The sequence below is a fragment of the Aplysia californica genome, unplaced genomic scaffold, assembly GCF_000002075.1.
Source record: "Aplysia californica isolate F4 #8 unplaced genomic scaffold, AplCal3.0 scaffold00304, whole genome shotgun sequence".
In the NCBI taxonomy this organism is placed as follows: Eukaryota; Metazoa; Mollusca; class Gastropoda; order Aplysiida; family Aplysiidae; genus Aplysia; species Aplysia californica.
This window is the reverse complement of record NW_004797574.1, coordinates 796,943-814,746: the sequence shown is the minus strand read 5'-3', so window position 1 is coordinate 814,746 and position 17,804 is coordinate 796,943. Positions and strand designations below refer to the sequence as shown.

At 40.0% G+C, this 17,804-nt stretch overlaps 1 protein-coding gene and 1 long non-coding RNA gene across 2 annotated transcripts in view; one reads left to right on the top strand and one right to left on the bottom strand.

Annotated features, from left to right (window-relative positions):
• The first annotated feature begins 1,788 nt into the window (after positions 1 to 1,788).
• Positions 1,789 to 5,411, top strand: LOC118477932. Its single transcript, XR_004858702.1, has 2 exons — positions 1,789 to 4,604; positions 4,645 to 5,411. It is a non-coding gene; the product is annotated as an uncharacterized LOC118477932 (long non-coding RNA).
• Positions 5,412 to 7,068: 1,657 nt separating this feature from the next.
• LOC101859253 (chromatin accessibility complex protein 1) overlaps positions 7,069 to 17,804 on the bottom strand; it is a 13,134-nt gene continuing 2,398 nt past the window's right edge. Inside the window, exons 2-3 of the mRNA XM_005101928.2 lie at positions 14,856 to 14,976; positions 7,069 to 9,278 (exon numbers count right to left, since the gene is read on the bottom strand). Coding sequence (XP_005101985.1) covers positions 9,205 to 9,278; positions 14,856 to 14,976 — 195 coding nt within the window. The 3' untranslated portion in view covers positions 7,069 to 9,204. The remainder of the gene's footprint in view (positions 9,279 to 14,855; positions 14,977 to 17,804) is intronic.

The window sequence follows — 17,804 nt, the reverse complement described above, 5'->3', positions numbered from 1 at the left end:
CACCGACGCCATTGTATCCTTCTCAGCCTGGGCTGGCACTGACAGTAGTGACAGGCAAAGTTGAAATGCTTTCTAAATGATCTCAACTATGTCGAGGGAAAAATCTTCTTTGGAAAGTGGTAGTGGTAGTTAGGCACAAATTAGATGAGGTTTAAAAAATAATGATTGTAAGGGAGAAGAAATCTGTTTAGAATACAAAACTAATACTAAGATTCTTTATATTATATGTGGGCAATATTACATTTTTTGTCTATAGAAATCTTTTTAATGACATTGACGAAGTAACTGTGCTGTGAGCCTGAGAGATCTCGTACTCATGGTACTAGTAATAGTAATTTATTGTAATTCTTTTTTGCTGTTTTCTGTATTCCGATTTGCTGTGGGATATTTGTGTAAGATACATAAAAGTGTATCAACATGGCAGTCACTGTTATATACTTTCCAAAAAAAATTGTTTGGATATATTGATGATGATGATAACCACACTGTTGAGAGAGAATGATGTATGCGTAGGATTAGCCTTCATGTTTGTTCCTTTCTTCATTTGGCGCCTACGCTAGGTCCTGTCAGGCTGTCTTAAGATGCAGGACACAACCTTTATTCCCATCTCCTGGCACAGAATGACCAAAACTGGGAAAGAAGTTGTCATCTGCTGAGTCCTTTACGTTTAACAAAGGTATGCCGAAATATCACAAAGAGGGGCTGCTCTTAAGTGGTGACATTGTAATGTATTATTATGTTAGTGTTTGTTGCCCTACTTCTATGTGATCAAAGCCTTAACGTAGTGAGAAGAATATGTGCCAAGTACCGTAACTTTTGTAATAGTTTTCATGGTACTAGTAGATAACATGACTGCATTCAGGAAAAAGATTAACATCGTTTCTAAACATGTATGCTGAATTATGACATGGCTGTTTGCAGCTTGTTACTGTTCCTGAGGCACTTTTCATCTATGTCCTTGGAACATGCAATTCAGTATGAAAAGTTTTATTGACCAGGTTGAAATAAAATTAGGAAGATTTATTAAATATAAATCTCTACCTTGGAACTCGGATTCAACGAGCTCGGATTCAACGAGATGAGATAGATTCCCCATTTTTTTTCTTCTTTAAAGTCAATATAAATAACCCGGATTCAACGAGCACTTAAATCAGCAAGCTCGGATTCAACGAGGTCGCTTCCAGGGTGAACAGCCCCTGAGGACGTGGCTTGGCTCATTTTTCTCCCAGAACGAACTTGATCTATTCCTGGAAACCATCCATTGCACCTGCATCGTAGGCCATTATTCACTTAGCTGATTGCATGTGACAAATCAGCGGCCTTTTTTGTACCAACACGTGCGTTTTTGGCATACGCACGGGTCTACTCTTGTGTGTGTCAGGGTCAGATGGGCGGCCTGCACACGTGTGACTGTGTGTGGGTGTCGGGGAAGGGGGGCGCACTAGCGGTCCGGGCGTTGAATGTTGCAGATACTAACCCGTCAGTCTTTTTTTCCCCTCAGCAACTGATCATTATTACAATGATTTAGCTAGTCTTGGCGTAGATCTACGTAATGAATTGTGCACTGGTCTATGGAATTCTAAAGTTGCCTTATTCTAGGCTCTACACAGCAACACAACTCTTTGGTAACAATCGGGAGGACAAAAGTGTGTGCTTTTGAATGAATCTGTCTCTTTTTTATTACACAGCTCATAATATGCAAGCATTTCAGGTTGTACTTGTGACTTCTCTTAATATATTACTTGCTCAGTGCCTGTAATTATCTACTCAAAACCTTGTGTTTGCTATAACGAACACTCGGATTCAACGAGATTTTAGGTCAGGCCCGGCGACCTCGTTGAATCCAAGTTCCACTGTAAACAAGTGAAATGTTAAAACAAGTATTCTGAAGAAATTATTGGACTGGAGTTAGGTGAGGGAAAAGTAGTGTTCAACAAATTCACCGGAGCTTGTCATAAGTGGACCCAGCTGGAATATCTTGACTCTCTGTCATTCATGCCCTTTATTCGTTTTGCATGTAGGCTATATATTATAAAAATATATTTCTGTACCTCATTACTGTCACTATTCTTATCTTTTATTTATGTTCTTCTCTACGCCTCAGTTATACTCCTGTGTATCCAAGCCATTTACATCTCAAGGAAAGTGCAATTTTGGACGGCATCTCCTGTTCATGCTGTTTTCACAAAGCTTTAACGCAAAATATATGTGTCACGTTGATTCTCATTGAAATTTTCATGTCGTCGAGTCTTTTCTGACTTGTAATTTTCGTCCATCTTGACATTTCTGCCACTTGATTTCTTTTACACATGTATATCTCTGGGCTTTAAACCACGGAAATTCTTTAGAAAGGAACTGTAAATTATTTCTCTCTGTATCAATTTCTTTATAATAATTTAGCAAAGTTTGAACATTTTTTTCATAATTTCTGATTATTTTCCTTTATTATTCTTTGTTAAAATTAACAGAATCGCATAATTTCACTTTTTTGGGCTCAGTTTGCATAATTTCAGAATTTTTCTTGCATAAAACGACGGGGACAGATATGGTGGCGTCTGCTTTAACCGAAATCTGCAGGACCCTTGAATTCTCTTCAATGAAGCTGGGTTTTAGATTTAGACAAGTTGTTCAAATAGAAGATAAAAAATCTGAGAATTTATTTCCTGCTGGTTTACAGCCGTTCTCAGGTTCAACAGTCCGTTGAAGCAGATTCCACTGTAGGCCTACTATATCTCTCAGTTTTGGTTATCAGTGGAGATTTTTCTTCATTGGTCTTGAGTCTTGTTGATGTTCCGTTGTACTGGCATAATAATAATATATATTTAACCCTCAGAAAATGTTTGTTTGTGCCATGAAAATTGGGCGTTACTTATACAAAAATTGAAGTGACTGATTTTAGACTACACATCTAGAATTTTACCATTCCCATTTATTTGTAACTTCAACCCATGTTAAAGGTGACCCACACTATGCTGTGAACCAACTTGAAGACAACCACTCTTATTCACTTATGCAGTTGCCGGCGCTGTAAAACTCTTACAAACTGAAAATTCGGCACATACATGATGCATCTATTACTATCAGAGCAGTGCAGAACTGCAAAACCTTTTCAGGCAATTGACGAGACAGAACAGTTTTGATTTCGACAACTTCAGCCTTGCTCAACTGGACTGATGACACAACATGACAGTAATGAAACACTGTGTTCTTCTGCTTGGGGGGGGGGGGGGGGGGGGGGGGCAACTGGTGACTTTACTTGCCCATGGAACTGCTTTCTCTCTATGATTATATTAATATTATAATAATAATATCTTGTTGATTTATTTACTGTCTACTACTAATAATCACTTTATTCACATTGCTTTGCTTATGCGGGGTCTCTACCAGTCTTATGAGTCTTATGGACTGGCTCTGAGTGACAGCTTGAGTCGCATATGTGGACAGATCTATACTGTGCCAATGATGCCAAACAACATTATATTTAATAATTTACGGTCAGTTCATCTCTACCTGGGACAAAGCATTGAAACAGGTATGTGTAGGTACAAGGTTGTCAACGCTCACCCACTTTTGATGAAGTTGTCATAAAGAGCGAATATTTGTAGTGAAGCAGTGAAATTCGCGTTGCTATCATACTATCTCAGGACTACCCCATATCTCACTGGCTATTGAGAATTTGAGAGCTTTATCTCATCTTACACTAAACCAAAACCAGCTTCACCTGATGTAATTTTGTTTGTTGTTGAATAATTTGATGTTATATCGTAAGGTGTCCCTGATTGGGTTTTGAAAAAGTTTGCATGCCTGCCTGCGATTGTTTTCTTTGGTCGATATTATAACGTCAATTTTTCATTAAGCTTTTCTCTGCATTGTCAAGGATGAAAGGTCACTGTTTATTTCAAACTTTCATTGTCAAGGATGAAAGGTCGCTGTTTAGTTCAAACTTTCATTGTCAAGGATGAAAGGTCGCTGTTTAGTTCATCAAACTTTCATTGTCAAGGATGAAAGGTCACTGTTTAGTTCAAACTTTCATTGTCAAGGATGAAAGGTCATTGTTTAGTTCAAACTTTCATTGTCAAGGATGAAAGGTCTTGTCAAGGATGAAAGGTCACTGTTTAGTTCAAACTTTCATTGTCAAGGATGAAAGGTCATTGTTTAGTTCAAACTTTCATTGTCAAGGATGAAAGGTCACTGTTTAGTTCAAACTTTCATTGTCAAGGATGAAAGGTCATTGTTTAGTTCAAACTTTCATTGTCAAGGATGAAAGGTCACTGTTTAGTTCAAACTTTCATTGTCAAGGATGAAAGGTCATTGTTTAGTTCAAACTTTCATTGTCAAGGATGAAAGGTCACTGTTTAGTTCAAACTTTCATTGTCAAGGATGAAAGGTCATTGTTTAGTTCAAACTTTCATTGTCAAGGATGAAAGGTCATTGTTTAGTTCAAACTTTCATTGTCAAGGATGAAAGGTCTTGTCAAGGATGAAAGGTCTTGTCAAGGATGAAAGGTCTTGTCAAGGATGAAAGGTCACTGTTTAGTTCAAACTTTCATTGTCAAGGATGAAAGGTCGCTGTTTAGTTCAAACTTTCATTGTCAAGGATGAAAGGTCACTGTTTAGTTCAAACTGTCATTGTCAAGGATGAAAGGTCTTGTCAAGGATGAAAGGTCACTGTTTAGTTCAAACTGTCATTGTCAAGGATGAAAGGTCACTGTTTAGTTCAAACTGTCATTGTCAAGGATGAAAGGTCACTGTTTAGTTCAAACTGTCATTGTCAAGGATGAAAGGTCACTGTTTAGTTCAAACTTTCATTGTCAAGGATGAAAGGTCACTGTTTAGTTCAAACTGTCATTGTCAAGGATGAAAGGTCTTGTCAAGGATGAAAGGTCACTGTTTAGTTCAAACTGTCATTGTCAAGGATGAAAGGTCACTGTTTAGTTCAAACTGTCATTGTCAAGGATGAAAGGTCACTGTTTAGTTCAAACTGTCATTGTCAAGGATGAAAGGTCACTGTTTAGTTCAAACTTTCATTGTCAAGGATGAAAGGTCACTGTTTAGTTCAAACTGTCATTAAGGCTCTACAAATACCTGCTGCTATGAGTGTAACAAGGCTTGGTATAGAATAAGACTACATACTTTAACTACACCATGGCATGTTCTTTATTCCCTTTCATTCAGTTTTGCATAATACTTTGCACTCACAGCTCTCAGCACAATAATGTTACATTTGGAACATAAAATGTGTATTTACATTTATAATATATATATATATATACCTGCACATACGTATAAATATGTATATATATATGTGCTCATTTTCACAAAGATATTATAATAATGTACATGCATGTGTGGAATTTTCAGTACTTTCATTTGTGCAAATGAGTATGAGTAAAAATGAAAAAAACCCACATTTTCTCAAGAGTGTTACTGACTTTTTAAAATTCATCCCATGCTGGTTGTCCATGTGGTTTTATTTAGTACAGTATAATCCGCTTATACTTTTATCGACATGCTTTGGGAAGTGGATTTGATGTCGATATATATAAAAATGTCGATAAGTAAAAATATAAGCCAAAGAGGAAGAAGGGGAGTGAGTGATTGGGAGTGGGGGTAGGGAGGTGATGCCCACAGCGCGAGACGCTCAGGTATGTGAGGCACTGTACTGTGTTGGAGACTATGTGACCTACCAAAGCCTGGTGTGTCGATATAGGCTACTTGGCAGGTATGTGGACTTAATGAAGAACTAATGCATTGATTGTTAGCGTGGCTTTTCCCATTTATGTTTGTGGGCTTTGACAGGTACCCAGGAAGCATGTCGATAAAGCAGAGTGGGCCCCCCCAAAAAGTCGATAAAATAGAAATTGTTTAGTAAAGATATTGAAGGAAAAATTTCGTAATTGAAAAATAATATGTCGATGTGTCAAAATGTTGATAAATCGAATGTTGATGTAAGTGGATTATGCTGTATTTAGCCATCGTACCCAATCCTGGAGGCGTGAGTTCAACTCTCCTAAGGGGAATTTTTTTTGTATTGAATATCTCCATCTATCTGGCTAGAATACCATATCTTGCTGAACCCTGACAACAGGCGCAGATGGTTGGCGGGTGCTCTGCTCCTTCTTTCCTCTATCAAACATCCACCATCCGTAGTATCTCTCCTTTTATTTTTGTGTTTGTTACTCTCTTGAAACACCTCTAATCTTCAGCACTTATAATACTTAAATGATCTAATTGTGATGCAAAAACACTTACTAAAACTAAAAGTAGACCATAGGTCAAAGCAGCACAACACCCCTAGGCCCTTCTAAAGGGTCAAAATCAGTGGTGGACAACCAGGGCAATATTGCCCACAAGATGGTGATTTGGTCACTTTGTGTGGGCAGTGGGGTTCACCCAGGTATGAACAGATGTTATTTATTAAATTTAATTCCCTGCTTGGTGGAGGGTGTGAAAATTTTAGCCTTTTTTAAAGTGATAAAAGTGGGCGCTGGCTATGAAAGATTGACAAGCACAGGCCTAAATTGTGTCAATGGAGGCATAAGACATTAGATATTACTTTTCTCCGATGCATTCTCTCCACCATCTTTATTTCCTTCTTCACTCTAAAAAAGCCTTCTATTACCACATGACCTACTTGGATGGGAGACTCAATAAATACAACTAAAAACCTCATGCTGAGATCGTATCTCCACAAAACAACGCCAGCGGGTTACCCAGATCCGTCCTGTCGAGCCTGCAAGGAGGAGGACGAGACTATGGACCATGTGTTCCTGAGATGTCCCACCAGCTATCGTGCCAGAACCCATCTGCTGGGACATTTCAGTGCCCCACGCTCAGACTTTTCAAGGACCCCCGAGTTCCTGCATGCTATCGGCATCGCTGACCATTTATGACGCCACAGCGCCAGAAGAGAGAGAGAGAGAGAGAGAGAGAGAGAGAGAGGGGGGGAGGGAGGGAGGGAGGGAGAGAGAGAGAGAGAGAGAGAGAAACCCCTGAAAGTGTTTTTAAAAAAAAAAGTCTGAAAAAAAGAAACAAATCTCCAGTACAAAGGCACTGAACAAGTCACCTGGCTGGTACGGTACCAAAATTTATTACGCAACAACATGTTTTTCAGTCTTTTCTAATGCAACAAAAATGATTTATTCACAAATCAAAGGCAAGTGGTTCAACTGTTCTAAGCCCTGAAAGCAAAATTTTCTGGAGAGAGAAAAATGTTTCACTCTTTAAAAACTATCCAAATAATATAATAACCTATCTTTTTCTTGCTTTTTACAACATTTAGATCTTGAATTTTGACATTACTTTAAGAAACTGCAAAAAAAAATAAATGTTTTCCTCAATTTTTGACTAAGTACATCCAAACAGCTGTCCGAGGATATGTGGAAAGTGAAAGATGTATTTGATAAAGAAACAATACCATGAGACAACAACCATGGAACAGAATCATATACATACATCTTTTTACAAGCATTAGCAAAAAAACATAATCCCAGAGGAGAACTGAGTAGCTAGTCATCTTTACAGTACAGTGTCAATTTAAATAATAAAATATTAACCCTTAGAGTTAAGAGTTAGAGCCCTAAAGAGATTTTACCGTCTGGGCCATAAAGGTCTTTGAGTCACAAATGCCCAATATATCGGTATCCCACTACTACCACAAACCTGTCGGCGAAACATGCGCCGCTCTAATATACCTCCCTACTGTTCTCAGTACAACGTTCCTGTCACCTAGCGCAGCCTGAGGAGTCTGTTGCAGTCACTCTCCTGGCTGGGTGGCCAGATGGGGTATTTTGTACAGTTGGCTGTGTGACTGCAAAGTGTTTTAAGCAAAATATGACCTTGACCCTTTCAATTATAATTAGTGACCAAGATGGTTTATTTCCCCATTGTGCCAGGCACGGGATTCTACCAATAAGGAAGTTACTACATCAACTTTTCCTCAATTCACCTCACAACAAATGGGCACTTGGAAAGTGGTAGGGTCAGATTTGTCAGAATGATTCAAACATTCCACCCTTGTTTGACAGCTACACTACCTTTTTCCTGATGGAACTGTGATGTTAAGTGGAACACATTGCAAGGTAAGACAGTTATTCTAGAAACTGTAAGCCTTTCCACACGAGGAAAACAAGACAATGAAATACAGTCAACTATGTTTGGAGGAGTTGATGTTGTCAGGGGGGAGTGGGAAAAAAAATCAACTCATCCGAAGTTTAACTTGACTGTTGGGACTTGCAAAGAAGTGGTACTGGGACCGGACCAAAAGATCAACTTAATAAGCAAAGATCAACTCAAGTGAGTCTAATACTAATAATAGTACAAGTAGAGTCGACTGTACATTGGAGGTCACTTAAACCAAAATCTACAGGACTGCAGGATTAATTTTGATTAACACTTTGCCCCCCACGGGACGCCCATCGGCGACGGCGTGATATAGCGGGTACCGCATCTGCATCCTGGTCCGTGGGGATGAGTGTTGCGCGTTGTGAGGGTGGAAAGTAGCAAAGAAAAAAATGGGGATTCTATTTTTCTTTCTTTGGGGCGGGTTACCAATGTTTTTGGATTAACCAAGTTCGGATTAAGCAGACTCCACTGTAATTCTTTTTCTTAAAATGCATACACAGGTAAAAGTAGAGTGGTAAAATTTACCACTAAACTTGCAAGTGATAATATCAGACAGCTGCCTTCAAAGTCTGGGAAAGGGGAAATAACCTCCCCCCCCATAATATTTGGACGATACAAAGTGGTGATACAACATCAGCAACAAGAATGAAATGTTTGCCCTTTTTGGGGGATAAAAGCCCAACTCTCTATATCTGTCTCCCTCTTCGCCCATTCTCAATGCCCCTATCTCTCAAATCAAACACACATAAACGCACTCCACATCCACTAAAATACATCCACAGAACATGGTCACACACTCAATTACTTTTCATTCTCATACATATGATGGGTACTCTCAGTCTAAAGAGTAAAAGACAACAGCAAAGTTTGATTCTTTACATTCTTACTGACATACATTGTTCCAATCGACGCGTACACATACTGATTCTCACAACTATCTGTCACATATACAATTGATACAATTGTTCACATCTCTCATAAAACTTTCTTTTTCGGTCATTCGTATTGTTCACATAGCAGATTCACCATACAATAAAAAACAAAAAAAATGTATATAAAAAAAAACCTACAACTGTAATCCTCAGGAATCTTTGTCTTCGATCTGTCTCAGCATTTTCAGGTAATCTTTTGCTTTGACTTTTCGAGGAACAATATCTGTAAAAAAAAAAAAAAAAGCACATTTTTAATTTCAAGATAATATTTACATATATGTCATACGAGAAAAGCCACAGCATAATTTGACATACCTAATGTCGAGTAGAAAAGAGGTAGTCCTAGACAAGTGGACGCGTCATGGACATTGTCTTTACAGAATAAAGAAAAAACACAAGAACTCTATGGAAAATGGGAAGACGTTATTGTCTGGAAGAGGTGGCTATTATTATAGCAGGTTCCGCTGTAAACAAATTAGGCAAAACCATTAATTAAATTTTTTTAAATACACACATGGCCACAACCATATTTCCTCCTTTTTTTTCACCCCACTATTGAAACCACATGACAGAGCAGTCATGGGATATGTCATAGGCTACAGCTTCTTCCAACTTCAAGACATAAATTACTGAAAAATTGGCAGAGCAGTTAGGCTGCCAGACTCGTAATCGTGAGGTTGCGGGTTCGGTGATTCGAGCCGCGGGCCCAACGTTGTGTCCATGGGAAAGATACTTTACACGAAATTTCCTCACTTCACCCAGGTGGGGATGGGTACCCGGCCATAGACAGCAAAAGATCTTGTCAGTATGTTAGTGTTTTAGCGCCTATAAACGGCTGCTTGCACTGTATGCTTCCCAGGAAGTTGAGATTGTTTCAGAAGGTAGTATAGATTGTGAAGCGCATAGAACCTGCTGTTGAGCGGGGATTTGCGCTATACAAATGCTATCTATTATCTATCTATTATTAAATAAATTATTGCTCTTGTACTGCAGGCAATCAAAACAGCTTTCAATACACCCCTCTAAAAAAACAACAACGGCTTTTAAGTCAAAAGAACATATTTTTATGGTCATGACACAATTGCACCAGTCATTTTTGTCAAGATATCTAGTAACTGGCATGGTAAAAAAACCTGCCACTTGTTTCAGACCCATAATTCTTTGAACCATGACCTCCTGAGGCTACCATGCCCCTCTGTCTGAGCTCCTGAGCGATATAATCAAATTACTGACCCCTTACAAGATTGTCAGAATCACTTTCCATATCCCACTCAGGGTTACCAGCATCTACTTAGAAAGATCTTCAAAACAATCAATAACATCCTGTCTAGTAAACGTTTTTCGTGCGCGTTTTGTGCCAGAGACATGCCCCGTTGGAGACAGGGTCTCGCTAACCGCTGTACCGGTGGCTAGGCATACGGGCAGGTTTACGCGCCACCCGTATCCCTGCGCAAGGATTTTGTTTCATGTACTAAAAAATCCAATTGTCGGGACATTTTCACTTTTGTTCAAATCATCAGTTTACAGTACAGTTCAAAGGTGAAATCAGTTTTTAATTTATTAAAAACAAGGCAAACATGTTATTTGCTCAGGACAATATCAAAATCAAATAATTCAATAGCAAAGCACAAGGGCAAAAGAAAGGAGGAAGGGAGAAAAAAAGGGAAAGAATCAGTAAGGGGTATCCGTGTGTACCTTCTGTATCGACAGTACAAGTTTAAGTGGGTGCTGCTGAGCACCATCCAATAACTGTTCCATCAGAGAACCAGACTACCCTTACCAGTAGTTGTTCAGGGTTACCAAGTTACCACTCATCAAATTCCCCGGGTTTTTTTCACAGTTTCCTCCTGGATGTTGTAACCATGTTCAAAGTGATTATCTTTTAAAGATGAAAAATCTAGGAAGAAGAAATGAACAGAAATGCAAGATAAAAATAGTAAAATGACCATGGACAGTCCCTTTTCCTAGGGTATCAGTGTCAAGAATCAGGCGGTTTGGACATCTCACACGTATGGCACCTCACTAGCTTGCCAGTAAAGCCTACTCCAGAAAAAGCATCAGGGTACAAGGCAAGAGGAAGACCAAGAAAGACCTGGATCCAGGGTGTGAAGGATACCCTGAGAAAATACAATATCCCACCCAGCAAGGCCATCAAACTTGCTAGAGACAGGAAGCTCTTTCTCCCCTCGACGCCCTAGAGGTACAAGAGGACGGAGAAAGTAAGTAAGTGTCATTAATCCCTTTTAACCGAATTCCCCTGCCCTCCAACTCCAAGAAAATCACCGCCCCCCAGTGTCATGGAGAGGGCTTATTGGGTGTAACAAAAACAAAGCCCTGATGAAAGCGGTCTTGGCCATGGCTGTTAGAAAGCGGTACTTTAGTTCGCAGGCAGCCAGCTCGCTGCACCTTGTAATCTGACCCCGGTCACCGGGTCATGAACTCGTGGCCAGGGGAATTCCCCATGCCCCGTTAACAGCATTGCCCATTTCATTTTTAGGACAATTAAACTCGCAAAATACGCCGATCTGTGACTTTATCGTCATTTTATTTTGCCTGTTTGGAACAAGGGGGAACTTCTGTACTTACTGAGAAAGATGCAAAATTGTATGAAATAACGATAAATATATGTAGCGCTCCAAAAATGGCTATTTTACCATTGCTCTTTGGCGTGAATATTTTTAAATCTAAATTCCAATCAAACAAAACTTAATCAACCCTGCAATTTCACATAAAATACACCAGAAAAGGTCAAATATCAAAACTCACTTTGCTGTTTTTGAGGGAAGTCCATGGTTTTGGAGTAGTGAAGAGTTCATTGCAGTATCACCTTTTTTTTCTTTGTCGGAGGCACATTGAATAATAGTTTTGGATTTGACATGACAGGGTAAGATTGCATGACAACTTTCAGCTGTTGTTCGATATTACGTATCCCAGCTCCTCTTCTCTCTAGTTTTGCCACAGAAGCATGGATAAGTACACCACCCTGTTTCCCATGTAAAGCCAAACCAAACCCATATGCTTGTATCCACTGGATGCAGTGGTTTTCGAGAATGTGGTGTTTGGGAAGTACTTTTTCGCTAAAGTGTCTACTGTAGAATGACATGTAAGTTTTGATGCATGTTGTCAAAGTGTGGTTGTCCGTCTTTTGACACTGGTTGGCCGTGTGAGATGTGAATGTGAACGTCCCGAAACGCGTTGTTTAAATGATTGAATTTTTCTCTGAGAGTGTAAGCGGTGTCAATTATGTTTTGGTTGTGGGTGTTTTCTACTGTTTCTTTTACAATGAATGCCGTGAGGTCTTTATAAACGCGACTCATGTCATGATGTATTTGTGGCAGTGATTGCCAATGACAGAGCGGCCGTGATATGTCTGCGGTGTGATGTTGTTTGAGTCAAGTATGCTGTCTAAATGAGAACAGATAGGGCCAGTCCTAGGGTTAGGGGGTTCGTGCTGTAACTCGGACAACCTGTCTTCTTTCTCCGTCTGTTGTTTTTGAAAGTTTATTTTCTCCTCTTCAGAGTGAGAAAGTACATCGCAACCTTCTAAATGTCTAACCTCCCCCTTTAGTTCCTCCCCACAACTCCATATGTCTTATCTTGTCCACGCAAGCTTTACAGATGGTTTTTTAATGTACTGTCTGTGAGTCCATTGTAAGGCAAACAGAGTGTCCGGCGCAAATTTAGAACACTGCAGGGGTCGCCTTTTCTGTGCTTTCTGCTTGACTGACAGTGTTCTGCCACCACAAGTTCTGAAACGTTCGTGCAGCTTTTGAAAAAGCCAATCCTCTGTATGTTTCTCCATTTCTTAACTGGGCTAAAATATTCCAAAAAAGCGATGAGAAGTGTTGGAAAAATAACGCGATATTTAAGAAGAAAAATGAAAGATCACATGCAAGTGAATCACAGGGGATGGGGTACCCTTTTTAAAAAAATCATATAAAATCACACATTCGCTTTCCACAAATAACATTTGCTCACACGGTTCAAGTATTGCTGTCTCAAGTGAAGCAGAAAAATCTGAGTGAAAAATCTGAGTTTGGCTTTTGAGATAATGAACTCCAAAATGGAATATAATCTAAAATGCAACATTAGGTAAACAAAACACTTGTACTGCAAAATGCGTAACTGCTATAACACCAGTGAGATTTCCGGAGCGAAAGTAGGATCGTCTTGTTAGTCTTAAGATGATCTTTAAAATGAGATGATAAACAGGCTTCTAGGTTTATCACATCGGGAAAAATAACGAGGGAAAGTGATACGAAAATTACCAGAACCGAGTTACGCAGGCACAGCGGCGGGCATCGCCACGGGAGTGGCCGACTGACACTGATTTATTACCTTCACCTCGGAGGTCAGACTGGGGCTCGGCCACCAACTAAAGTACCACTTTCAGTCGCATTTTAACAGCCGTGTGGCGGGCTCGTTGTTGTCGAATTAGGAAAAAACAGGGGGTGGGGGTGGGGGCTACTATACTGGCTTTTGGCCTGACTCTTGAAAAGTAAAAGAAACCAACAGTACGAGTCACGAGCCCTTGATGTTAACTGTACATCACTGCAAAACATACTGTGCATCACAGATGATTGTTTCAAGTTTTCAATTTGATTTATTTTTTGTTGTTGATTTGTTTTTTTTTTAATTCTCACATTGGTCTTCACTGTCACACTCACACACAACACAAAGGCCCAAAAATTTTTCAACACCTTGTCAAACTAATGTCGGCCTTACTCCTCGCTAATGTTTTCTTGGGGGCTCTCGTGGCCTAGAGGTTAAGGTGTAGGCCTCTCATTCAAAGGTCCCGGGTTCGAATCCGGGTAGCGACCGAAAAATTTTCTTCTCTAAAATTGTCTCCTTTCACCTCCTTTCCTGCTCTCTAGCAATGTTCTGTTGTCTGCTTTCATTTCCACTTTCTGCCCCCACCCCCTCTCCTCCTTTGCCCCCTCCTCTGGGCTCCTGACTCTTTCTGCAGCCTTTCTACTGCTACTCCTTGGCTCCTCCTTACTGCTGTCTTTCTGCCACACCCCTGATCTTCTGGTAGGAAAGATCTACACCTAGTCTTCTCGGACAAGGGCGAAAAATCTCGGAGGGCCCGTGTGCAAGTTGCGCACATTAAAGATCCCTTGTGGTTTAAAATCGATAAGAGTAGGCTTCGGCTGCCACTCTGGCAAAATTCAAAATTTCCTACCAACTGAAAATATTAGGTGTGTCCCGCGCGCTCATATGACCTTATGCAGTTGCGAGCGCCGTAAAACACTTTACAAAAACAAACAAATGTTTTCTTGAGGGCAAAGTGGCACTGGGAGACTTGCAAAGGCTCAGCGCACTGAGGGTGTAAAAGTTGGCTGCATGTGACACAGTGACATAGACTGTTGGGATCTGATTTCTATTCTTAACATGCCGGGAAGGTGGGGGTGATTTGGGTAGCTGATTGGCAAATTTAAAAAAATATATATGAATCGGGGTGGGATGTTATGACAATATTTTTGTAAAGATGAAAGTTTAAAAAGGTTTTAAAACCTTAATGATTCCGCCAAATTTATAACTATGAGTAACCTTTGGATTTGCCAGCTTCCTCTCATTATTTTCGTTTTCATTCATTTTCATGGTGTTTTTCTGACCGGAAAATCTGAAAATGTTATTCCTGACTTTTTTCTATTTTCCTGGATTGAGAGGGAACCCTGGTTGTTGCTAACCAAGGCAGTGGTAAATCAAGTCAGAGAAAAATAAATAAAAATATAAACATACTTGAAAAGCTAACACATCTATGAGGTTATGGCTGTTAACATCAATATTTGCAACATACCATGTAAGAATTGCAGCGTGTCTTCAGAATTTACAATTTCAGCCAGATCTTTGTACTCTAAGGACGATTTGCTGTCACTCTGCTGGTACGAAAACTTGGCCAGAGCTTGAATGAACAATTCCTGCATGGACGGAATAAGAATAATTAAATTCTAGAGGAGGAAAGAGTAGCAATGGAGAGGAAAATGCATGACAAAAGTTCTATGTTCATCCTAAATTATTCACTCTCAGAACCTATTGAATGATTCCAAAGGTGACAACACTGAAAACAATATACAGAAAAACAATACCAGAAAAGGCATTGGTTATAAGATTGACAAGTTTTTAGGTAAGTTTATTATGAAGTTTTTCAGTTTCTTGAAAACTTAAAAAAAAACCCAAGAAACTGTTAAACTCAAGCTACACCAAAGTATCAAGAGTATATTTAGGGACACAGCTGTCTTTGTTTACACACTGTAACTAGGTAGAGTAAACACGGCCTCGCGGGCACTCGCGACCTTCCGAGCACGTGGTATCGGTGAAATCGAGGTAAGTCAGATCGCTGCTTCTTTGCTCTTTTGTTATAAAACACCAATTCCTCGTTTCAATGGTGCAAGTTGTTTATATGTGCAATTATTAGGAGCTGGAGAATTGCCGTGGAAAGCGAAGCCCCTCGCGATCGGAACGCGTGGTAGGCCGGTTAAAAAAATGACACGCGTGCATTCAAATGCTTCGCAGAAGGACTGATGATTAAATACAGTCTTCTCATTTGCGGAGAACTATAGAGCTTTGAACGGGCTTTCCCCTGGTATATATTTGGCCTTAATGGCGTATAAATAAAAAGCCTTTAAAAATACCGTCAAAGTTTTCAAATATCATTTTTTACACGAAATATGTAAAATGCCGCCTCAAAAAAGGTATCAATAGAAAGATCAGTTTATTTTCTATTAGAATAAAGTAATGGGAGTGGAATTTATTTTTTATCAATCCTTCCGCGAAACTCGGAAAGCATGTGACCCCCCCATGCGGGGTGCACTTGGTACACTACAGTAGAGAGACGACTCGCTCGCCGCGGGGGGCTGGTGGGGTGCTGGCCGGGTGTTTTTGTCGAAATTCCACAGATCATCGTGTCTCCAGCAATAAAATGCTGATTTTTAACAATCAGTCAGTCTTGGACAAAATTAGGCTCCATGTTATAATGATTGTACTCTGTTAATGTGGAGATGTTTAGTGCACTTGGTACTCTTATATTAAATTATCTGTCAAACATGGGGTTGCAGCCAGTGAGCGACTTAAAAAAATTTGATCAAAGTTTAAACAGATACCATTTCTTAAATATTGACTGAGATGTTAAAGAGTGGCACCAAAACTCTCAGGAGATATAGGCCTTTCATAAGGAACAGATACTTGGCATGCAGCAATTTCGAAAATTTAGTTTCTGGTACCTACTACAAGGATTAAAGAGAAAGAGGGAGGGTGGGGAGGGAGGGAGAGAGAGAGAGTGAGAGAATGAGATAGAGAGAGAGAGTGAGAGGAGAGAGAAAGAGAGGGTTAAGAGAGAGAGAGAGAGACAGAGAGGGGGGAGAGACAGAGAGAGATCTAGTGGTGGTCTGCTAAAGTTCAAAGAGGCCAACAAAGTTTGCAGGGCTGTCCTACACTACCGTTGTCACACTTGACTACACATTACCATCATTATGATGATTGTGATTATAATGACATTACATCACATTCCAATTCCATCCATTCCTTTCATTCGCAGCGACACGGTGCGTTGGCTCGAAACTGAAACTGACGAAAAGCTGGCATTGCTGGGAAGGAGATACAGTGGAACTTGGACTCAATGAGCTCGGATTCAACGAGAACTCGGAATCGACGAGATGAGATAGATGAATTTCCCCGTTTTTTTTTCTTCTTTAAAATCAATAAAAATAACCCTGATTCAACGAGCACTTAAATCAGCAAGCTCGGATTCAACGAGGTCGCTTCCAGGGTGAACAGCCCCTGAGGACGTGGCCTCGCTCATTTTTCTCCCACAACAAACTTTATCTAAACCATAGATCTACATTGCACCTGCACCGTGAACCATTATTCCCTTAGCCGATTGCATGCGACCAACCAGCGGCCTTTTTCCAAACCAACACACGTGCGTTGTTGGCAAGCGTTCGTGTCTACTCTGGCGTGTGTCAGATGGTCGGCCTGCACACGTATGGCTGTGTGTGCGTGTCGGGGAAGGGGTGGGGGCCCACCAGCGGTCCGGGAGTTGAACGACACAGATACAAATGCGTCACAGTCTTTTTTTCCATTCGGCAACTGATCATTATTACTATGAATAAGCTAGTCTTGATGTAGATCTACGTAATGAAATTGAAATGTGCGCTGGACTAAGGAATCAAAAGTTGCCGTATGCTAGGCTCTAGATCTACACAGCAACACAACTTTTTGGTAAACATTTGAGATGACACAGGCGTGTGCATTTGAACGAATCGGTCTTTTTTACACAGCTCATAATACACAAGCATTACTTGTGACTTCTCTTTATACATTACTTGCTCAGTGCCTGTAGTGATCTACACAAAACCTCGTGTTTGCTAGTCTCAAAACCTCGTGTTTGCTAGTCTAGATCTATAAGGAACACTCAGATTCAACAAGATTTTAGGTCAGGCCAGGCGACCTCGTTGAATCCGAGTTCCACTGTAATCATTGACATTGACGATCTAATATAATCTAAGTAGAGCCTGTTCAACTATCTGGTAATGACATTTGGCCATCATTATTCGGACTCGAGTCCGAATAACATTTTTTCATATATTCGGACTCGAGTCCGAATAAAAAATTTCATATATATTCGGACTCGAGTCCGAATAAGAAAAAATGTTATTCGGACACGGGTCCGGAAAAAAGGAAGTGTCTTCGTTCTATAGATCTAATGTTCAGTGCTTCCAATTTTCCGCCATTTTTTAGTTTCTCCCAC